Source organism: Acomys russatus, chromosome 21, assembly GCF_903995435.1.
Source record: "Acomys russatus chromosome 21, mAcoRus1.1, whole genome shotgun sequence".
Lineage (NCBI taxonomy): Eukaryota > Metazoa > Chordata > Mammalia > Rodentia > Muridae > Acomys > Acomys russatus.
The window spans coordinates 53,620,607-53,644,727 of record NC_067157.1 but is presented as its reverse complement, the minus strand read 5'-3'; the positions used below and the strand labels follow the sequence as shown (position 1 = coordinate 53,644,727).

The window sequence follows — 24,121 nt, the reverse complement described above, 5'->3', positions numbered from 1 at the left end:
AACCCAAATAGCCTCTCTTAGGCATTTGTTCCAGTAAGGGGAAGCTGACCAATACGATAATAGAAAGTTATAGTTTCTTAACCATTCCTGACATCTTTATACTATCCTTACAAAATAAAATATTATGTTTGCTCTATGTCTTCTGTGTGTGACCCAATTGCACCGAGACACGCCCAGTCTTAGGACTCCATCTGTCCACCCCAAAGATAAGGCAGCAGTCTCTAAACTCATCCTTTTGGTCACACCTGTCACGTTATGAGACAGTTACTTACTTGTCTGCAGCCCTTTAAGACTATGGCCTGCTGAGGAGACAGGCCATCAACTGTTCACTTTTTATGGACCAAAGACAGCACTTCTTGGTGTGTAGTGGCTTCTCTACAGTACTGGCAGAATGTATGAATAATAATACACACACAAGGAACTTGTGCCTTGGGTTCCTTCTCTGTACTGAAGTACTGTAGCTTCTGTGAGTCAGCTCAGGGTGACAAAACAATCTCGTGTGTGTGTATGTGTGTGTGTGTGTGTGTGTGTGTGTGTGTGTGTGTGTGTGTGAGAGAGAGAGAGAGGGAGAGAGAGAGAGAGAGAGAGAGAGAGAGAGAGAGAGAGAGAGAGAGAGAGACTGGGCCAGGTGACATGGTCAGCATGGGATGGGGAGACAGGGAGCAGCAACTGGAAGACACTTAATGAGCTTTATGGGGTCCACCAGGACCTTAAAGGACGATGGTTCCAAGCAGACACTAATGGGCAAAGGAACTTTCTTTGGGCTTTTTAACTCAGCGGCTGGAGGGAATTTTGAAGGTCATTCAACTGTTGAAGCTTATTTTAATTTCTGAACATTGAATCTATCATTAGTATCTTGGATCCAGGGCCTCTCCAGCCATGGGGACTGCTCAGTTGGCTAACTCGAATTAATGAACTCCAAAGACACACGGGTGCCAACATGGCATCTCCAGGTCTTCCTTATACTGGCACTGCACATGATGGAGCTTTCTCAGTCAGTGGTGCATCTAGGAAGCTAGTAGATGACTTTGCTGAATCCAGAAAAATAACCAAGCTGCCTTAGATTTCTGATACCTCAGTTGTGTGCTCTTTTATAAGTGAACTCTAACTAAAGGAGATTTAAAGTGACCGTTAAGAGGATAAGTCCAGTTATTTGGGAGTGTCACCTTTTTTCTTCTCTAATTACTTTTTTTATGTTTAAAATTTTTTGATTAATTTATTCTTGTTACATCTCAATGGTTCTCTAATTATTTTTATCTAGTAAAATACTTTACAAAATTCTCAGGAGTTCTCCATAAACTGGGAGTTTTCTGAGCGATGTGAAAGATTGCTTCCTGGGGCATAACATCTATGTGACAGCTGTCCAAACCAAATATGCCTTAGAAACGGCGCATGTATTTTCAAGGGTCAAGTGTCTGCTAAATTAAAAGGTTCTCTCCCACAAGTGAGAAAGATTTGTTTGCTTTCATTTCCTTAAGGATTTCATACATTTCTTTTTTGTTTTGTTTGTTTTTCAAGACAGGGCTTCTCTGTGTAGCCTTAGCTAGGCTGGACTCACTTTGTAGACCAGGCTGGCCTCGAACTCACAGTAATCCACTTGCCTTTGCCTCCCAAGTGCTGGGATTAAAGGTGTGCACCACCACCACCCAGCCCACATTTTCTTTTTCAAGACAAGGTTTCGCTGTGTGGCCTTGGCTCTCCTAGATTAGCTTTGTAGACCAGGCTGGCCTAAAATTCACAGAGATCCCCCTGCCTCTACTCCCCCACCCTACCCCCCATATTCTAATCTACTGTGCTTTTCAGGTGATTAGGTCATAGATTTTTAAAACTACATGTGAACATATGAGTTTTGTATTACACTTGGGCAAGTGGAAAAATAAGCAAAATAACTGCCCTGGGGCCTCAGTACTTCTGTGTCCTCACTCTCTGCCCTTGACCTCAAAAACTTCTGCTGTCCTGTGTATGAGAATTCTGGCCCTCCAGCTATCTAGTGCCACTTACTCTCTCCTACCTTTTTTTAAAGACCTATTGAACACAGCTTCTTCTTCCACTTAGCTTATTTTACTTGGATATTTCCATATTAAACAACAAAAACAAAAAAAAAACACCACAGCTTAATGGCTGAAGAAAAGAGTGAATCTAGTCTTGCACAGTTTCCATGCGTTAGGAATCTGAGAAGACTTGACCAGATGATCCTTGCTCCTGGTAGTGTGTGGAGTTATAGTCAAGATGCTTACCCTGGCGAGAGTCACTTCGGGGCTTGACTGGGGTGGGCAGATGTGCTTTAGAGATGGTTCCTGTGTGGGTGGCAGCGGAGTCACTGTTGGCTGTTGCTAAGAGGTCCTGGTGCTTGTCACATGTCAGGCTGCTAGATCAACCCCACCACCAGGGATGTTTGTCCTGAAACGGAGAGGGAGAGAGCAGGCAGGAGCCAGCCACATTTCTGAGAGCATGCGGTCACATGCTCTTTCATTCACTTATCTTGTGATGAATAAATAGTCCACTCACTGTGGAGTAGAACTGAAGTTAGGGGTGGGTCTTGCAAAAGTATCATAGGGACTGCTCACCATGGAGCCTGCTGAGGTTTTCTACAACTCTAATAAAACGTAAAATATTCTGCCAAATGTTAAAACGGTTTGTGTCCCTCCCCTGGCCACTCTACATGACTGTGGGCCCTTAAGACTTTGCAATTAGCTCCTTATTATTGCATCCCTTCAAGTTGCCAGCACATTGCTTTCTGGTGTGCATTCCCTGAGAATCTGGAACCACAGCGTGCACTTTACCAGGGTGAATGAAGTTCCAGGGACAAAATATTGAAGAGATGGAGAAAGGATGTGGTAATGACTAAACGTGAGCTACACGGGATTAACCTGCATATGTTACAGCTTGGGTAAATACAAAAGCGTTGGCGCAGTTTTTGTAGACCCTAGAGAATAGGGTCCCCAGGTGTGCAGTACCATGCAACAATGGCCTGCCTTGTCTGATGTGTGAAGTGGCTTGCCACAGGTTTTGTTTCACTGAATCTCCATCAGTTGTGTGGACTGTACACCACTGGTCTGTACACCACTCTTTTAATGAAACAGGGAATCATTGCTTGCAAATAACTCCTCAGTAATGTCAAATAACATGTTTGCAATTATTTTTACGTAAGATTGAGAACTTTATTTAACCTTTAATTAACTGCTCTATAGCCTATCTCAGTAGGGTAAAATCATTTCTAGATTGATCAAGTGACATTTATATATAATTTGATCAAAGGGCACAGACGAATTTCAGGAGGAGCAAAAGGCCCATGAGAAATAAGTCCCACGGCTCCTCCTCAAAAGTATAACTTACATCCACCCTTTTGTTCCCATTGCTCAGCCGCCTCCTTAGAACGCAGGTCAGAATTCTGAAAGCGGCCTCCAAGAAGACCTCAATACATTCAGTTTCTTTCTTTCCAAACTTTCCCCACCAAAACAGCATTCCCACCACATGTTCAGAAACCGTCCTCATGTGTTTGGATTGTCATATCAAAAGATTGCAACCAGGTAGTTTATGAACAATAGGAATTTATTTCTTAATGTTTTAGACTCTATGTGGCACAAGACCACAGTAGTAGGAGTTTTGGTGTCTGATGAGAATGTGCTCACTGGCTCCTAGACAGGGCTTCTCTGTCCTCACATGGTGGAAGAGATGAAGGAACTCTTGAGGTCCCCCTCTGTCCTCACATGGTGAAGGGATGAGGGAACTCTTGAGGTCCCCCTCACAACTGCACTAACCTCATTGATGAGGTCTCTGGAACCCAGCAACCTTCTCCAAACCTTGCCTCCTAATATGGTGTCTTTAGGGACAATGACTCGGTACATGAAGTTTAAGGAGACACAGGCATGCAGAACACAGAACAACCTTTAGTGCATACCAGTCAAGAAACATATGCTAGGATTGTCTCCTTGACTCACACCCCACCCCAGTGCAAAGTCTGCACTGTCTTCCTCCGTGTCTTCTCTCCTCTTTCCTTGTCTACCTAATTTTCATAAGTCCTAGCATCTTACCTGCTTATCTATCACTGTGATAAAAACACCATGACCAAGACAACTTATAGAAAGAAGCCCTCAGTTGGGCTTATGGTTTCAGAAGGTTAGGCTTGACCATGGCAAAGCAAAGACATGACACCAGGAACTGCAAGCAGGAAGCGGAGACAGTTCACTCAAAGCCATCCCCAGTAACACACTTATCCCAACCAGGCCACACCTCCTAATCCTTCCCAAAGAGTTCTACCACCTGGGAACCAAGCATTCAAAATAGGAGCCTATGTGGGGGAGAGGGGCACATTCTAATCCAAACTACCACACTAGAAATGTTTTCATAAGAGACCAGCACTATTATTACCCCATGGTTTTATAAAGAAATTCAACTTTCTAGTAATTCTCTATGGAATGCAATTATGTTTTATAACTTCTATGTGTGTGAATATGTATCTGTATCATGTATATACATATAAATATATGATAGATAGACAGACAGATAGACAGATAGACAGACAGATGTTTGTCTGTGTCCAACAGATCCAGTTAGCTACCTTTATATGTATGTATCTTAACATGGGCATTTCTTTACCTTACAATATTTCCATAGCTGTGCATTTATATTAATTGTACATGTACAATAGACAATGGGAATTCTGGAATAACTAGCTCATCTATCGCTTCTTGTGGTTTGGATGTTTCTTCTTTTTCCCAAGAGAACAAAGGCAAGCACTTGTGTTTTCTCCTGCTGCTGCTGCTGCTGCTGCTGCTGCTAGGCCAATTTCCCATGGTTATTCTCCACACCCTGTGCCTGTGTGGCGGCTTCAACTTCAAGAGAAACAAAGGGCCGTGATCCCCACTCCTGGCACTGGCCACATCTCTGCTTCTTAGACTTTGGCCCCTTCACTTCTCACTGTCTGCTAAGCCACTCCACCAATTTCTCCCATTTTTATCCACACAGATGTTCTCCAAGTCCCTGTCTGAAGTCGTAGCTTTTGTAGCAGTGAGAGCTGTCTGGTGCTAGCTGCTGTAATAAGCATCCCCTGAGGGCTTACGGCTGGTGAATACACTTGTGGATCCCTGGCTGATACTGCTGTTGACTTGCCCTTCACACTGTAGAGAGAAGCTCTATCGTATGACGTGCACCGCACCGCAGGGCTGTCTGCTGCCAGGAGGCTTCTTTCCAGCCCCATGCATGGCAGTAGCCCCTTCTCTTTTTGGTAATTAGAATTAGCTACAATGGCAAATTACTCTTCCACCTCTGTCTCAATGTGAGGACCATAAGTGCCCAGGCGTGTTCTCTGTAAAGACTCTTCTTCCCACATCCCTAAGGAGGACATGCCTCCCTCAGCTTCACCACGCCCCACTTCTTCTGTGAGGTTACAGTGGTATAGGACATTGATGTGCATTTTACTTAGGATGGTGTGGCCTTTCAGGCCTCAGCCTTGGGCTTCTAAGACCTTCTATAATACGTGGGATGCTAAATCTTTGTAGAGTTTGTCTCACCTGATGGTTTCCTATGTATTTTCCATCTCTTGTTAATCTGTTTTCAGTACCATAATGTCATTAATATCTGTGAGTGTGTGAATGGCCTCTGTGCCTTTGGACTACATTGTAACTGGAAGAGAAGCAATAAGTGTGGTAAATAGATGCTGCCTCCTACCCACCGTGGACAATCTCTTCCTTAGCTTTCTTTCCTATAGGGAAGGAAAGTAACCCATGTGCCTGAGGGCTGCAGAGATGGTTCCGCAGTTATGAGCGCACACAGGGCTCTGTAGCGGACCAGAGTTTGTTCTCATCATTAAGCGACATATAACTCCAACACTCAGGGATCCAATGCCCTCTTCTGGCCTTCTCCAGCTCTTCCAAGCAGGGGGTAACCATACGTACATTAAGGCTCATACACATACACATACAGGAAAAAAAAAAGTTTAAGAAAAACCTATGTGCTGAAACTCTGGGATGGCAGACATGGGTGGATTGGTTTGATTTTACAGATTATTATTTGCTTTCTGGCATCACCTTTAAACACACCTTTTAGGCTTATTATCTACAGGAAACGTAAATGTGTTTTAACAGTCTCACCAGTGGTTACTGGTGATGGTAGCAGGTTGGCAACCTAAGGCCCAGTCCACATAACATCGCCACAATCATAGTTAAGAATATGTCTCTCATCATTTATCCATGCAGACGAAGGTAAAACATAGCTGCTACATAGATCACGCTAAGTGTGTGCACATGTGTGTGGAGTATGTCAAGTCAGAGTTAAAAAAGCACTGTATGTTATAGTCGTCAACAGGAAAGCTGTTGGAAGGGAAAGGGTTAAAAGTTCGGAGCAGTTAACTAAGGCCCCCTCTCTCTCTCCTCCAAGCAGGAAGCAGGAATCAAAGCCCTGAATGGGGCTGTGGTACACTCAGAAGGGAGGCCTCTGCATCATCACACTCAAATTCATTTATTTTTTCTCCTCCACTTAGAATGCATTTCAAGGGACTGTAGCACAGAGAAAACAGACTGTGGTGTTAACACACCAGGGGATGTTTTCCGCTTCCTGTGGTAGGTGCCGTTTTGAAATAAGTGAGATAACAGAATCATCTCAGCCTTATAGTTGTTAAGAAATTATTTGCTATAATGCTAATATTTAATCTTGATTTTTCTAAGGAAAAAAAAAGATCTTGTAACTGCTAAGAACTGGGTGTGAATGAACATGTTTTTTAGTGTAGTCTCTCTTTGCCTAGGCAACAGGCGCCTCTAAACTGACTGCAAGGCAATTTCACTATTGAACTGGGAAGGATCTCAAATTAATATAATCAATTTGTGCCCTTCACATAAGCACATGTGGTTCATTTGCCAGCAAAACGATGAGACTCTTCATGGGATTCGTTTTCTTATAAACTTTAACCCTGCATGAGCTGCTTCTGTGTTGGTGTGATAGAGCAGCCAGGGCGAGGATAGCATGAGGCTGCTGCGGTTTGTTTTTGGCTTATGGTTCCATTGGGACAGTGTCTGCCATGAGGGAGAAGGCCTGGCAAGGAAGCAGGAGCAGAAAGCTGCAGGGTCACATTTTTGTCTACTCATTAGGAAGGGCGAGATAGAGAATAGGACGTGGGTCAGGGCTGTGTATCCTGAAAGTCCACCCACAGTGACACATTTCCCTCAGCAAGGATCCCCCTCCTAAAGGTTCCATACCCTCCCCAACAGTGCCACCCACTGGGGACTAAATGTTCACACCCATGAGCCAATGGGGCATCTGTCACTCCAATCACCACATAAGGCAATCCAAAACGCTTTAGGATTTGTATATATTGATCTATTAGAAATCTTATAACCATATTTGAGAGATTGAGTGCTTACATAAGATGAAACTCAGACACAATTCTTAAAATAGAAAAAAATCCCATGGACGAATCTCTTACTTCTAAATTTCCCTTTTTTGTTTGCTAGGGCAATGGGGCTGTCTGTTGGGGATAGCACCTTTGGTGCAATGGTGATATTGGCAAGTTATGACTTTATATGTTATTATAATGAAATCCACAAGATGATGTAAAAGCTCGCAAGGCCTGCTTCTGTGGGAACATCAGTGTAATGTAAGGCAGTATCCACTACAAGGCGGGCACAGTGGATAAGGAGAAAGAGCATACATGTACTATGTGGTCAGTGTGTAGTCAGGGACTGGTCAGTGGAGGTAGACAATAGGGGCATCTTCTTTAAGGGTGTGGTGTGTAAGCAGGTTAATGAGGAGCAGGGCAGGCATCTCGCAAAGATGATACTTAATCTCAGGTTTAAACAACTTATTGATAAACTATTGACTCTAAATATAAATCAGCACAGTTAATGTTCTAATACAGCCCATGGAGTGTAGAGGAGTCCCTTATGTATTACATGGAGCCAATGCTTGCCAGTTAAATAACCTGCAGCCTGTGGCTAAGGCAGGAAATAGGTGAATCATCCAGCAGGTAACAGGGATTCTGGGATATAGCCATGCCCGCAAGATTCAGCTGATTAGATGTGAGAAGATGGATGCATGGTGCCTGAGCTCAGGTAACCAACCATGCGCCAGAATGTAGATTAGTATCATGGGGCATCTTAAATTATAAGCTAGTCAGAGAAGAGCCTAGATAATGGCCTAGGTATTTGTATAATATTTAATGAGTCTCATGAGTCATTATTCCAGGAGCTAAGGGATGGGAGGAAAAAACACAGATGACATAACACTACAATGGAGTGGCTTCCCTGTTTAAGGTACAGCCTTAGAATTGATGAGTTCAAAGTCAGACAGCACCAGTATTGGCACAAAGTAACCCTCACTTTTATAGAATTCTCTCCACCTGGGAGGTCCCATAAAAACTGTTCCTTTGTCTGTGCAGGAGCCCTGTCCTGGTCTTCCAGTGTAACCACCGTCATGTGATCTGCTTGGACTGCTTCCACCTGTACTGTGTCACAAGACTCAACGATCGGCAGTTCATCCATGATGCTCAGCTTGGCTACTCCCTGCCGTGTGTGGGTAAGACAAGCCCTTTATTCTTTCCTACCTCTTAATCTTAATTAATAGCAGAAGAACTGCTGATGTAAACTGTTTGATGTAAGCTTAACCTTGGCCCAGGAGTTGAAGGTTTAAACGTGGTCATTGCCTAGTAAGAAGCCAGAGACACAAACGCCTGGAAACTGTGTCACACTTGAATATGTGTGCCTCGCTTAAAGGCAATGAAAATAAATTGGAATGCTATTCATCCAAGATAAATGTCTGTGGCGTTGGCTGACGATTTCTGGATGTAGAGCAGTTTTATGCAGCTGTCCTGGTAGAACAGCCTTTTGCTGGCTACTGATGTTGAGTATTTTCTCATGGTATCTAAGCATTTGTTATAATGTTTGCACAGTCCTTTGTGCATCTTAACTGGGTTATTTGTTGTTTGCTATTGAGCTGTGGGTCTCTAGAGTGGAAGAGATGGCCCAGTGGTAATGGAGCTTACAGCTCAAGTCTGATAACTTGAGTTCCAGCCCAGAACCCATCATGGAAGGAAAGAACCTACTTCAAGTTGTCCTCTGGCCTGCTCATGGTCAGCCATTACACACACATGCATACACAAACATACACAATAGGAATTAATAATAATAAAGAAAATTTGAGATATATAGATCCTAGATTTTATGATCTAGTATTAATATTTACCCCCTTCTACAGTTTATCTGTTTACCAATCATTTTGACAAAGTCCAATTTATTGATGTCTTTTGTTATTTTGGTGTCAAATATTACTCACTGTCATATCTGAGATAGTGGTAATTTACTTCTATGGCTTTCTTGGATTGCTGACCTCTTATAGTAAGTCACTGATGCATTTTGAGTTATTTTTGTGTATTTAGCGTGGTTGGTATCCCTGGATCACTATACACACACACACACACACACACACACACACACACACACACACACACACACATATATATATATATATATATATATATATATATATATATATATAGAGAGAGAGAGAGAGAGAGAGAGAGAGAGAGAGAGAGATTGAATGTGCCACTAATTTTAGTATTGTAACTAGACACATAGACACTCTGTGACACCTGACTCTGTGGTTAAGATTTAGCTTTGATTTATTTTTCTTTTTATCTTTAGTTGGAATCACAGCAAACATGTCTATGCCTCTAAATGACAGAGATCCAAACAGAAGAGGCTGATTGCAGTGTTGACTCTGTAAGTCATGCTGCACACTCTTCAATATTTTTATCTGCCAATGATGAAATGTTTTATCATAGTTTGCCTCTATGTATAGAAGCATATGGATTAAAACTCACTGAAATATATCATGTTTTCACATTTTTAACAAAAACATCAAAACCCTGAGAATCATTTGTGTATTTCCAATTTTATATATTTGTGGATGGGTCAGGCAGTGCACATGCGCCATGGCGCCCATGTGGAAGTCAGAGGACAACTGGGGGCGGGGTTCTTTTCTCACCATGTGGGCTGCAGGGATTTCAAGTGCCTTCGCGTACAGAGTTACCTCACTGATCCCAGTATCATTACTGAAGTAATCGGGTAAATCATTCTCCTCACTAAATCACAGACTGTGGAAATATTTCCAAGTTCCCATCTTAAGGCATATTTCGTACTCTGGACACATTTAGAGATTAGTTCATTTTTGCGTATTTCTTAAAGGCCAGCCTCTAATTGTAGAAATGTTTGTGCATACAGAAGTAAAGAACAAAACTACAGTGGGACCCCATGGCCCTTCTACCTGTGCAACAGGGTGGGGTGCTCATCTTACGATTCCTGCACAGTGACTGGAGTCCGCCGTTTCTGTAGCAGCTCTGGGTCCCACCAGTGGGAGCTGTGTTTGCAGATCAGGGTATGAGCACTTACCTGGAGCGTTCCTTACATCTGGGTTTCTTCCTATCTTAGCCTAGCTGGGGAAAAAATAGCTGGAAAATATGCATTTTAAAATATAAATTACAGTTTAGTTTACATGCACTCTTTCGGGTTGGATTCAGGCTTTTGGAATTTGTATTGAAAATCGCCAATACTGCAACTGGTGTTCACTTTTCCCTTGGCAACAACAACAATAATAATATCTCTCTTACTGAGTGACAGCTAGATCATTATCCATGCACACTTCAGAGCCTTGTCTTTCCCTTCAATGGTATGCGCCATTACAGTACAGTGATCACCCCTAAATATGACATATTCCCTCCATTCTTCAAAACACAGCATCACCAAATCCCATTATGTACAGATACCTCACTTCCCCTCACTGTCCCACACTTGCTTTCTCTCTCTTTTATTACATTGTTGTGACTAGTTGACTGGTGCGGGCACGGCCTTCCATACTGCTGTTAGAATATCCCAGATTTGGATGCTATTTGTTCATCATCTTTCTACATTACGTGAAAGAGATTCAAGTGCGGCCATATTTTTTTTTTCCGTAGTGTGAGAATCACATGCTCAAGCAAGACATCCTTTGCATACACGTCTTGCGCCATTTTAAACTATCATGCCTGGCGCAATGATTTCTCAGTCACCAATTCATCAAAGGAAGACTACGCACTCCACCTGGGGTCCTTTGTTAAGGATAGCACTTCCCAAATCCTGAATCTTTGGTATATCCACTTTCTCTTATGCTCATCGACTTTTCTGGCATTGGAGACAAGTCATTGGAGGATCGGGTCTTTAAATCAGCTCCGTGGTTTATGCATAGGCCAAAGTACATTCTGATGCCCAGGAGTAAAATTGGGTCACCCTGGTACAGTGTGTACAAGTTAACATTTTCTGTTGCTGTGTCAAAGTACCTGATCACAGCAACTTAGGGACATAAAAGTTTGGTTTTGGCTCACATTTTGAGGAGACAGGCCATGATGGTAAGGAGGCAGGGAGGCAGTATTTTGAGGCAGCTGCTCACCTAACACCTGCAGTCAGGAAGCAGAGAGTGACAAACAATGCTTAGCTTTTCTTCTTCTTTGTACAGAGCTCAGGTCCCCAACCCATGGAATAGGTCTCCACACCTTGGTCAAAGCTTTCTGTAAACAAAGAGCTCATCACGGACACACCTAGTGCCTCTCTGTTTCTATGGTGATTGTAGATGCAGTCAAGTGGATGGTGAATATTGACTGTCACGGGTAGTGTGGTTTCTGTCACACTGGAGGCTAATGTGGCTGAGACGTCAACCCTGGGTTTGTGGTGCCAAAGTCCATCTGTGCTGTCAGCTCTCTGATGCCTAGCTTCCTGCTGGTGTCAATTTGCAAACCCAGATGCCCATCTCAGTCACGTGGTCTCCTTATACCTTCCCGTGCCCAGGCCACACTTGGGTGCAAGTAATTGATGGGCTCTCAGGGAAGGCACCGGTGTTTAGTATGCTGTAGGCGACAGGACTGGGAATGGGAAGCCATGGCAGCTATGAGTGTGACAGCTTCTGCCCAAGTCTGCTTTATCCCTACATCTCTGATACGGTACCCAACATAAGCCTTTCAGTAAATGTTACTGGAGTTAAAAATGAGATTGTCAAACACAGAAAAAACAGCCTGTTTCCAGAACATGTGACAAACTTCACATAAAAATAGGGGCTTTCAGGGAAAGTGCATGGTGCCTCTGAAGTATCCGCTGCTTTCTGCTTTCTGCTGGACTGTGGGTTATTGACATTGCATGCTGGGAACTACTTTAAAGTGTGAGTGGACCCTCTCAATATCCTGTCAAGGCTGAGCGCTCACTAAGTTGGTGGGGCTTCAGAACTGGGCTGGTTTATTTTAGAACTCGTGCGATGACGGCTATGAGAAGCATGTGCGTGACTCATCTGCCCTGAGCCTGGACAACACAGGCTTCTCGTGCCCCTGGGGTTCCAGTGGCACAGAGCTCACCTTCCCGGTGGCATGCCCTGGACACTGCCATGATTGACAAGTGTGTTTGGGGAGGAGGTGGCAATCATGTTGGTTTGCCTTTTGCTTTCTTGGTCCTGGGTCATTTTGCATGTAATTTGTGTGCTAAGACTTCTCGTCACAATGACAAATTACCCAAGAGAAGCAACTTCAGTGAGGAAGGGTTTATCTCTCTCTCTCTACATTTCAGAATTGTCAGTCCTGTAAGAAATGGACACTCTGGCTCATTTTCAGTCTGAGGTGTGCTCAGCGCTCATCACAGAGTTACGGAGGAGCAGGTGGCTTAAGGCTCTTTGCCCCTGCCTGCCTCGGTGCTCTGGGAATTGGAAAGCTACAAGCAGTCACCGGGGTGCCTGACATTCCCTCAGAAGAGAGGACAATCTGAAGCTCCAGAATATTCAGTAGTACAAGGTTTTGTGCCCTGAACTAACAGGATGAGGATTTAAGAAGGGGCTTGACTGGAAAGGCTCAAGGATTGTAACTCCCTGGAGTACCATCCTCAGGGGAAAGCACTTCTTACAGTCAGGGACTTAAAAACCTCTGTCTAATATGTCTCATACCAACAGCACACTGGCCATTCTGCCTTTTCTCTGTGATGTGTTCCTTGCTGAAGAATGGTACGTTTAAAACTGTTTGGCTTTCGCTAATGTCTAACTTGTTAGCACAGAACAGGGGTCTTGCTTTTCACAGCTCGTCAGGCCAGGGAGGGAATGATGGAGCGAGCCAGCTCATGTCATGGTGGCTGGAGAGCAGAGCGGGAGCATGCCGGGCTGATTGGCTTTTTCCTGTTCTCCCTGTATTCCCTCTGGATGCCCAGCCCCTTATATCCTGGTGCTCACTGTGTGAACTTTTCCTGGGAGTTGCCAAGCAACATTGATTCACTATAGACAGAGTACAGAGGATGGACCAAAGTAAGAATTCCATTAAAGTTTGAGCAGTTGAACGAGTCTGTTGGGATTATGTACTGAGTTCGAGTGGCAGGGTGCTTACAGAAACATGAGTCACCTCCAATCAGCTGTCCATCACAAAGTCCCTCCCTAACATTCTGACAACCTCAAGGAAGCTCCCTATGGAGCCTCCTTTTCAGTAAGCCTTCTACTTCCTGAACACTCTAGAATTCCCCATCACTGGCACCTCATGGAGAGTTGGAGGAAGTAGTAGCCGGAATCCTATGAGCCTCTGCGTCACCTTCTCCTAGAGAATGCCAGTAGCCCTATCACCGTGGCTGTGGACCAACACTATCACTCAGTCGCCAAGGCTACCATGGCCCAAGGACTCTCTACTCCAAAATGGCAATAGGATGGTAATGTCACCCCTGGAGGAAAAAGTCATACTGTAAGGAAGACCAAGCATCACATCCATTCTCCTCAGTCGGCCATGGTCCTCAGTGTCTTTGCCCACAGTGTTGCATCATAAGACAGATGTTCCTGGGAACCTGGGACAGGCAAGGTGTATAAAATAAAGGATTGTTTTCTGGCTTTTAAATGTTGGAGATGTGTGTGTATGTGTGTGTGTGTGTGTGTGTGTGTGTGTGTGTGTGTGTGTGTGTGTGTGTGTGTGTGTGTGTGTGTAAATCAATGTGATTCTAAAAACCACATTGGAAAATTTACCAACCAACAAACCATCACTTTTTCTTCTCTTTTCTTTAACCAAAGTCAGTATTCTGCTGCCTTGGACTTAAGCCAATGGTTCTAATTTTCTCAAATCATTGTTCTTTCTGTTTTATCTGTTGAGTAATTTGGCAGTTTGGGTGGTTTTCTTTTTATTTAGAAGCCTGGAGTAGTATAAAGGGGGGCTAGTCTACCGTCTATGACCAAAACTACCCCCAAAATTCAATGGCTTAGCATAGCAAAATTTCCCTTCCACTAGGCCATGTGGGTTACTGTGGGGCCTCTACTCTGTAGCATTACCCAGAGACTCAATACTGATCTCTGCTATCTCATGACTCCTCCTCAGTAGCTTCCAAATGCCTACAGAGTCGCAGGGCAGTTGGCATAGGAGTGCATGGCCACACAGATGAGGCAGGGGCCAGGCATTGGACTACAGCACTTCTTCCCAAGTTTCTTACAAGGACCATCTAGATTCATAGGTGCAAATAAGCCCACAGTGTGCACTGAGGCCTGGAGATAGGGTTGGGAGATGGAGTCCAGGGTGTGCCCAGAAGGAAACACAAATAGGCCTGCAAGCAGAGCAGTCTTAGCTCGGGTGCAGAGTCTGGCACAAAGCACAATTTATCACCTGGTTTTCCTGCACTTCTCTGCCCGCCTGCATCAGAAGCAACACTCCATCAAGTCATTTCATTATAAGGAGTGACTACTACACAGACAGAGACCAGAAAAAGAGATGTTGGGCAAAAGTGATGCTGCCCCCAAGCTCATTCAGCTAGGTCAGCAAGGGCCTGTCTGTCTGGCCATCCATCTGGCCCTGCAATTGCTGCCTTTATAGAACTTCTACCTTAGAGGCTCCAGTGGGATTCTGTGGCCATTTCAGATGTGTGCCTGTCTTCAGTGAGTTACAAAGGCTCCAAGTCTCTGCACCTCCGTGGGGCTGGATGGGGTTCAATTTGCTTGAATATCTGTGTTCCAAACTCCCTTTTCTTGTTCATTTTTCTTACTCTCTCATGTCTCAAGTGGCTAAAATAAACATCTCTTTTTGTTGTTTGTTTTGCTTTTAAGACAGGATCTCTCTTCCTAGCCTTGGCTGTCCTTCAATTCACTATGTAATCAAGGCTGGCCTTGAACTTACAGAGATCCACCTGCCTCGGCTTCTGGAGTGCTGAGACTAAAGGCCTGCACCAAGGTGCCTGGCTAAAAGGAAACACTCTTAGAGAGACTGTACTCTTCAGGTTTGTGAGGGTAACCGTAAACCATCTTAGGGACACATCCATTACTTATCTGGGGAGATCTGGGCAGATGCCTGTGTGGGCTCTTGTACTTAGGTGCTTTCCTCTGTTTATTAACATGTATTCAAACTCCTTTCCACTGCCTTCTGATTCAGCACAGCCATTACCCATGTAGAGAGAACTCTCCTGAAGCCGGAAGGCTGACAGCAGTAGTTGGCGGATATTAACCAACCTTTGAGCCAATCATTTTAAATGCTTTTATGGTCTGGAATGTATGTCAAGCCACAGGCCTCAGACACACATGTCTGTGTAGCTAAGGACATAAATGCTGTTAGGAAGCTCTGGCAACCACCCACAGACCAACAGAAGGAATGACATTGCCTGCAGCTCAGTGGTCTCCATGTCACCTCCCCAGTCACATTTTCCTTCTTTCTACTTGGGAATTGCTCCTTGATCTTTCCTATGGTGTCACCACCTAGATGTATATATCTAATTAACACAGGGATTCACTAGCTTCAAGCTTTTAGCTTGATCCTAGACAGGTTTGCCCAGACTTCCTTGTCCAGAAGACTGTCATTTCCAGGCGTGGTCTTAGTCACGGAGTGGTGATGTGCACGCTGCCCCGGCATTCAGGGAGTCTATTCCTAGTTGTATTTTATACAGTTTGTTAATTATACCAGATGCCGCCTTTGTGTGTGTGTTTGTGTGTGTGTGTGTGTGGTGTGTGTGTGTAGTGTGTGTGTGGTGTGTGTAATGTGTCTGTGTGTGTGATGTGTGGTGTGGTGTGTGTGTGTGTGTGTGTGTGTGTATGTGTGTATTCCTCCTCTTATCTCTGCTGTCTCCTAAAATTTGAGCACACAACCAGCAGTATAAAAGAAGCAAACTGTTAGTAGTGACTCCAGAGCATTGTGTGGCTGACAGGAAGGAGCATTGCATCGTGATCAGTGTCTTCTGTGGTGAAGTTAAGGAGCCTAGCTCACTGCCATTGCCATGTGCCTGTCTCACCTGTCAGCATTTTATGTACTGCTGTCAACCGCCTTACCCTCAGTCCTGAGGGCATTCCCCTGGCAGCTCATATGATACTTTAGATCAGAGCATGTGAGTGGTTAAGAAGCTTCCAAGCTGCAGCTGATACAGTGCAGCAGATGAGACGCGCAGATGCATGCTGGGGCACGGACCCACAGGTTGTGCTGTCTCCGGAAAATGTGCTATGTGCTTTGTCTTCCCGGGCTATGGACTTTTGCATCCTGTCACAACTTTATTCTAAAGAAAGCAAGGCTGTTTATACCCTGTAGGTCCAGAAAGTTCAAGTGTGTTGAGGCACTGTTTGCGTTAGGTTTTAAATATGCACTTCCTGACTCAGATTCACTTGTCTGCTCTCAATTGCCCTGGCTATAAAGTGATAGGTGTGGAGAGAGGGCAGGAGGAAAGAGAGATTTCTGAACCACCATTGGGGGAAGACATACCAAGTACTACTGCAGGAAGTCCTGTAGGAGTCGAGCAAGATACTTCAGTCCTGCCTGTCATAGCGAGGTATATTCATAAAGGTTTCCAAAGGAAAGGGGGTCTTGCAGTGAGAGGAAGCAGACTCAGTCAATATGTGATCTGAGCTATGTGACAAAGATAGGGGAAGCAGGACACTGGTGACTTAGACTATGTAAGGGAAGTCACTTTCTCTCTAAGGGGTGGCTCTGGGTTACTGTATTGAACTGTGAGTCAGGCGGACTCCTGCCCAGGACAGGAAGGGCTGTGTCTTCTTGTGCTGCTCACAGCCTTTGTTGCTTAGGGTTTGGCAGACCTGTGTGCCCTCTCTGTTCCTTCATCACATCTTTGCCATTATTGTCACCAAGAGGCGTGTGTGCATATGTGCATGTGTGTGTGTGTGTGTGAGTGTGTGTATGTGTGTGTGTGTGTATCTGTTCATGGTCTCATGGTTCTGTATTCAGTGCTGAATGTTATTTTGTGTATGTACTACACACACACACACACACACACACATACACACGCACACTTAGTAACTGTGATAAACTTTATTCTCTCTCACTGTGTGATGTCTTGTGTTAATGAGACTTCAAGCATAGAAATTGGTGTGAGCTGGTGACCTCCAACTGTCTTCCAAATAATTAATAATGTGCTTAGAGGGGTTGATTTACATATTCATGAGAGTTTAGACCATTTGGTTCCTAAGCAGGACAGTGAAAAAGTTTAATGTTTTGAATGCACATCAATTTAACAAGAAGAGGAATGGTTTAATAGTCTAATGTCAATATGACAGTAATATATGATACTGAACCAGGAGATTCTACTATGTGTTCCCATTGAGGTCTGCATGTCTTCCACGTCATCTTGTCTGCTCTATTCTACTGAGCTTTGTGATGTTAGCATCTTATATTTTCTTTCTTCTCTTTTTTTCTAATGTTGTTCCTGACTTCTTTCCTCTCTTCTTCCTCTTTGCTTCAAGTAACAGCTCTTTCCAGGCAAGCACTTGGCCACTGGGCTGCACCCCCAGCCCCAGTACCAGCTCTTTCTGAATGCCTACCCAGCTTTTATAATAGGCCACTGTATTCTCTTATTTAGGCTTTCAAAAAAGAACAATACCTCACTCTCAGTGGCTTAAACAATAGAAATGTATTTTCACACAGCTGTGGAGGCTACACATTCAAGATCAAGGTTCCATTATATTTGATTTCTCCAAGTCATTGACTTTCCTATGGCCAGTTTCCTCCCTATGCCTTCAGATGGCATATTCCTGTATGTGTCTCTACCCCAGCAGCCTGTTCCTGTAAGAACACTAATCAGATTGGTTAGGAGCTTACACAAACAATCATATGTGGTCTGCGTTCCTTCTTTAAAGGTCTGGTGTCCATTTACAGTCACATTCTGAGGCACCAGGCTTCAGACTTTTGAGATGTATTTGGGAAAGTAGGCTCAGCTTCTCATCCACCATCTAGATTCTGAACTAGATTCCAGATATTATGTATCCCCAAATTCAGAAAGGATGGGCTGAGCACGAAGCCTGTTTGTGTGCTGTTGTGTGTGTTGAAGTAGTGTATGGATCTGCCTCTTGGCTTCATTTCCCCAATGCCTCTCCTCCCGACAGCATCTGTGTTCTGACGCATGGAAACTCTGTCCATAGGGATGCTGGGCCTATCTCCCAAATGTCTGCTTTAAAAACTACACCCACCAGCACGCATTCCAGGAAGGATCCTCTTACCTGCCCCCATCTGATATAAAAGGGAACATTCGGGTTTCTCTGGGGAGGTAGTAGTCATGTCTCAGTCCTTCATTCCCCAGGATGGATGGTCAGGAGCCTCTATAAATGTCCGTAATAGTTGTTGGAGACTGAAAATGGAGTCTAAACTGTAATGGCTCACACTCAGCTGCAGGCAGTTCCTGTCCAGGGTGGGTGATTCAGATGGCATGTGCTTTTCTTCTAAGCGGCAATGGTCTTGCTCTCCCACTCCTTTGGGGCTTGTCTGTTTCCTCATGGTGAAACCCGTGCCCTACATCCAGAGTCCAGCTGGAATAGGGAAACAAAAGGACAAGTGGATGTCTATGTCTTTCTGGAAAGCAGCTGTGTCACCCCTTTGCCACCTGCACAGACATGACTCTTTCTTATGAGCCCTTGTCCCAAAGGCCTCATGTCTCTTGATTTCTTAAACAGTGATAAGGCCACTGGGCAGTCCTACCTAAAAGGGAACATGAATAGCGTGGTCTAGAGAAAGGCTGGGAATACAGAGTAGAGCTTAGGTTGACATGCAGCGGTCTTCAGAAAGGTGTCTTCGGTGTTTTTGTGGCTCGGCTTCTACAGGGGACACTTGGTTATAAGCTACACACGTAGGATTCCAGTTTGAGGACAGAGGACAGACCCTGTGCTCAGATGCTGTTGACCTGCTTTGCTGCATAAAAGGCTTGTTTCCTCATCTTAAAGTGAAAATAAATCTGAAATCAAGTACAATTAAAATCAAATCTTCTATAAAGGTGGCTGGTGCATTTCCCACTTGCTAACACACATATGGCAGCTTCCCAGTGGGCCCATAGCACACACCAGCCCTCCAGCTTCAGAACAGAGCTGGAAACTTGTGATTACCCTGCAAAGCCTGACACTGCACCTGAGGCTTCTCCAAAGCTTTGTGGTTAAAAGTGAAACTTGATTTTTCTTCTTGACTTTGTCCGCGTCAACTCCATGGTAAAGTGTGGAAACAACCATTTCCTTTGAGCTGGGCATTACATTATCATTATAGCAAGTATGAAATGGTACATAAATGTTGGACTGTAAAAAACAATTTGAGAGTCTTCAGAAAATGCTATTATTAAAATCATTAAATTTGATTTTTACTACAAGTCCTATTTTTCAAGCTATCTCTAGGGGTCTGTCTGTGGGGAGGCTAGGGTACACATCACTGAGGTCTTGCTACTTAGATGCTTCTCTTACAGACAGCATGCCTGTCTGCCTTGACCATATTGTGAGTATAGCTTCTAAGACCTTACTTGAACGTTGGGTTTCAGGAACTCTTTATTTTGTATGATTTTGAACATATCTAATACCTTACTTTACAGAAAAAAATAGACTAGAAATAAAGAAAGCAGAAAAACAATGTGATTCGTTTTTGTTCAAAATCATTATGAATCAAGCATATATTTATTTCTGTATAAATTACAGGGAACATAGTTTGTATTTGCATCTCATCTTTTGGAATGTCATCACCAAAGACAGAGACAGTGTGGACACTGGGGTCCTTGTGTGAGGCTCCCACCCCAACCTCATCTGGGCGCCAGAGTGCCACTTCCCCAAATGCAAGGTTCAAAAGAGTTCTTTTACCTACCACTCCCAAAGCAGTCAGGATCCCTCCTGCTGCTCTCAGTTAGAAAGAGTGGGTTTTATAGAAATGTAGTTAAACTGTTTCAATAACCTCAGGTAGTTGCAGCGTCTAGCAGTGTGCACTTCTCTTCTGTGACGACTCCTAAGCAGACTCTCTGTGCATCCTGATGCCTCGGCAGACACACTGTCATTATAGCATCCTCTCGGAGTAGCGTCCTTCCTTGCTCTGCTGGTCCTTCCAAGGGAAAGGGTAACAGGTTTTCTTGGAGTTCATTCTTTGAGACCTGTGACAAGATGAACTCATTCATTTGTACTTGTTCTGCAAGCCAGCCTATGACTGTGGAAATAGTGCTTTTGTACAGTCATGAGACTGGCCCTGACGCCACCAGTAACTAAACTCCTCATTTACTTGGTCAGAGTACCATTAACAAACGATTCTTGACTGGCGAAGCAGGTTTTGTGTACCACCACAAAGAAGTGTCACGATGATTCTGTTGGTTCTTACTGAGGGTCTCATCTCACAGATAGAGAAACCAAGGCTCCCAGAAGCTAACTCTAAGCACTAGCTTGCCTAACTCCAAAGCCATCTCTTTCCCTCCCACCTTTATTCGTGAAACTTGGTTCACATCCAGGCCTCTATAGCCTCAGAGTTGCTATGGTCCCTGACTTCTGGCCCCTAAGCCTATATAGCTGTCATTTGATGTTGGTCAGACTCCATGTCAGCAGGCATACCGAGAGGACAAGTAGAGCTGTACGTCCCCAATCTCCCTTCGGTGTCTACAGACCCGTGCTTATCAGAGTGGGTTCCTGGAAGCACGGGCAGTCATTGTCCATAAAGCAGGTCTAGTATTACTTCAAGCTGATAGGAAGGGGAGGTCAGCAATGGCGTACATTCAGTGCACCATTTAGAATGGCAGTTCTCAACCTCCTACAGCTACGGCCCTTTTTTATCCTTTTCTTTCTTTGGGGTGAGGGAAGGGAGTTCAAGACATGGTTTCTCTGTGCAGCCTTGGCTGTCCTAGACTCACTGTTTGTAGACCAGGCTGGTCTTGAACTCACAGAGATCTGCCTGCCTCCGCCTCCCTGAGTGCTGGGATTACAGGTGTGCGACCCTTTAATACAGCTGCTCATGTTGTGGTGACCCCAATTATAAAATGATTGTCCTTGCTGCTTCACACCTGTAAACGTGCTACTGTTAGGAATTGCAATGTAATTATCAGCGTTTTTCAATGGTCTTAGGCGACCCCTGTGAAAGGGTTGTTCAGGGCTCACAGGTTGAGAACCAGTGACTTAAAGCAGCCAAGAGTCCTACTCCAGTGCTTTACCGAAGTTGCAGCAGGCAGCCACTGTTTTAGAAAACCGATTTATATTCTGAGTAACATCAACAATAACAAAAACCTTGTAAATCTTTTCTAAGTTTAAATATTTTAATTCCAAAAAGTCAAAGACAACATTTTATTAATGTTTTTGTTGTTGTTGTTGTGTATTGATTGGGATAGGACCCGAGGCTGTGCGCTCAGGTCCCTAAACTTTTATTATCCATGATGCCTTTTCACCCATGAAATTTATATGTGGTCATGGATATTGAGGGGTATAAAATAGTTTCAAAGATCCAACATGTATTGAGAATGGATTATCAAAAGACTTGTTTTAAAGGAGTTCTTTTGTATACACATAATCTTACCACATATTTAAAATAAAACTCCAGTACATGAAAGGGATATGTTGTTTATTTTTGTATGGAGGATTGAATCTTGGGCAGTGTAAATATTGGGTAATGTAAGATACAAAGCACAGCAGTAGCATGTGTAGGGTGATTTTCAAAATTATTGGGACTTCTATTCCAATCCTAAGCCAAATTAGATCAATTATTTTAAAATGAACCTCAAGACAGCAAATCAAACAACAATTTTTAAAGTCAAGCCTTCTAGCATAGTACAGTCAGGAGATAGGCTAATTTGTTGCTTACATACTGCAGACTAGTGGTAGAAAACTAAGATGTGTTTATTATCTTTGATTAAAGCATGCTTCTGTAAGAGCCGAAATTTTTATATGTACAGAAAAAGCACTTCGTAGCCTGTGCTAGCCTGACTGAAATCCTGTCCGTGGTCAGGCAACATCGCCGGTATCACACTGTACACAGTGCACATGTAGTGTGGTCGTAACTAAGGCTACAGTAAAGTCAGACGCAACATGGGCCAGCAATGCCAGAAACATCTTGGATTCGTCGTGAATTTGACTTTTAATTAATTAATTAATTAATTTAATTAATGTTTGCCCACTGTCCACTCAGAAACTTATCACTGTTTTACACGCCATGCCCACCCCACATTCAGCTTCATGATGCCACGCAAGGCCATGGCCCACATATGAAGACACCGGGCTCTGGATTATAGCGTTGAGCTGGACCCCCAGTTCAAAAGTCTGCATTCTAACTGCTCTCTGTAATCAATGATGAAAAGAAATCTGAGTTTGTTCAGATCTCAAATGGTGTGTTTGGTTGAGCAGTAGGCCCTGTAATAGCGGGGCTAGGGAGTAAAAGAATCTGGACAGTGCAGCCTCTAAAACACCTCGAGGCAATTTTAGGCAGTTTTCTTCCTTCTGTTTAAACTTTAATATGGCATATCAGCTGGACCATGATTTGGGTGGAACTTTATGGTCCATATTAACTAACTGGGTAATAAAAGACCCTGGTTTCAGAGGGACAAAGAGCTCTTGTTGGATGAAATTCCACCACCATCATCAGAATTTATTTATCTAATACTGTTCTGTAGACGGTGCTATTTCTGGAATAGGTTCTTGTTCCCAGTTACTTGCTGCTTCTGTAGCTGTCGTCATATCAGCGGGAGTAACTACCTACAAAGTGTGCTTAACTCTGTCTCCATGCTAAGTATAGCACGCCAGGTGTAAATCAACAACAGAGTAATTCAAAGTTTTCTTTCCAAAGCAAACCTCTAGGCTGCAGTTTTGCCATTCTTCTTTCTGATCTAAACATAAAAATAAATCAAGGTAGAAAAACAGCTGTAAAGCTGATAATGAGATTTGCAACCAGCAAGACCTAAATCATACCCTCAAAAAAATCTATTGCTCATCATCTGCTCTGCCAGTAATTTAGGAAACACCAGTTTAGGGAACAGGGGCCCACCTTGCCTCTGGATGGCACACACACACACACACACACACACACACACACACACACACACACACACACACAACTTCTGTTTGTCCTAGTGCATTCCTGGTCCTAGGAAGGAGCACAGAATATTGTTCAAGCCCTTTGGAGGACAGTCCCAGGTGACAGGGACATTGTATTTACCAGTGACTCCAAAATGATGCTGGAGTAAATAACAAGCATTTCTGAGAATTACCCAATCACACAGGTAACCACTCCAAGGCATTAGAGTCTCCAGGGAAGAATAGCATGGATTTTGCACAACTGCTTATAATTGTCAACTGTGCATTTTCAAAGGAGCCCAGCATGGCTGCAGGAGGCACATTGCCAGAGTTTAGCAATGGGGCCTTTTCTGAGGAGTTTGAATATAAAAGAAAACATTTTTAGTTGCTTCCTGATGGCAATAAAATATATATTTAAGAACACTTAGCATACTATTCTAGAATAGACTGCAGAGCTACTTTGATACCTGGGGATTTAAAATCAAGTAGATCTAGCCAATGGGCATAACATTCTCCACAGTTGAGTGGAGAGTGGGGTCTGACTTTCACACGTACTTTGGTGCCTCACATTTGACCATGTCCCCTGGATGGGGAGACCTGGTGGCACTCAGAGGAAGGATAGCAGGTTACCAAGAAGAGACTTGATACCCTATGAGCATATACAGGGGGAGGTAATCCCCCTCAGGAATAGTCATAGGGGAGGGGAATAAGGGGAAAATGGGAGGGAGGGAAGAATGGGAGATTACAAGGGATGGGATAACCATTGAGATGTAACAAGAATACATTAATAAAAAATTTTAAAAAAATAAATAAATAATAAAATCAAGTACCTTGAATTTAAGAGATATTTAGCTATTGCTTTAAAAACTCAGTGTGCTCATGAGACAATGATTCTAATGCA

At 43.8% G+C, this 24,121-nt stretch overlaps 1 protein-coding gene across 3 annotated transcripts in view; it reads left to right on the top strand.

Moving 5' to 3' along the window:
* The window catches only part of Prkn (parkin RBR E3 ubiquitin protein ligase), a 1,140,959-nt gene that overhangs the window by 744,799 nt on the left and 372,039 nt on the right, over positions 1-24,121 (top strand). For 2 of the 3 annotated variants that reach the window (XM_051164341.1, XM_051164340.1), the window contains exon 7: positions 8,372-8,508. In XM_051164341.1, coding sequence (XP_051020298.1) covers positions 8,372-8,508 — 137 coding nt within the window. Of the gene's footprint in view, positions 1-8,371; positions 8,509-9,632; positions 9,724-24,121 lie in introns of those variants that run through there. The other variant, XM_051164339.1, reaches the window with a different exon arrangement.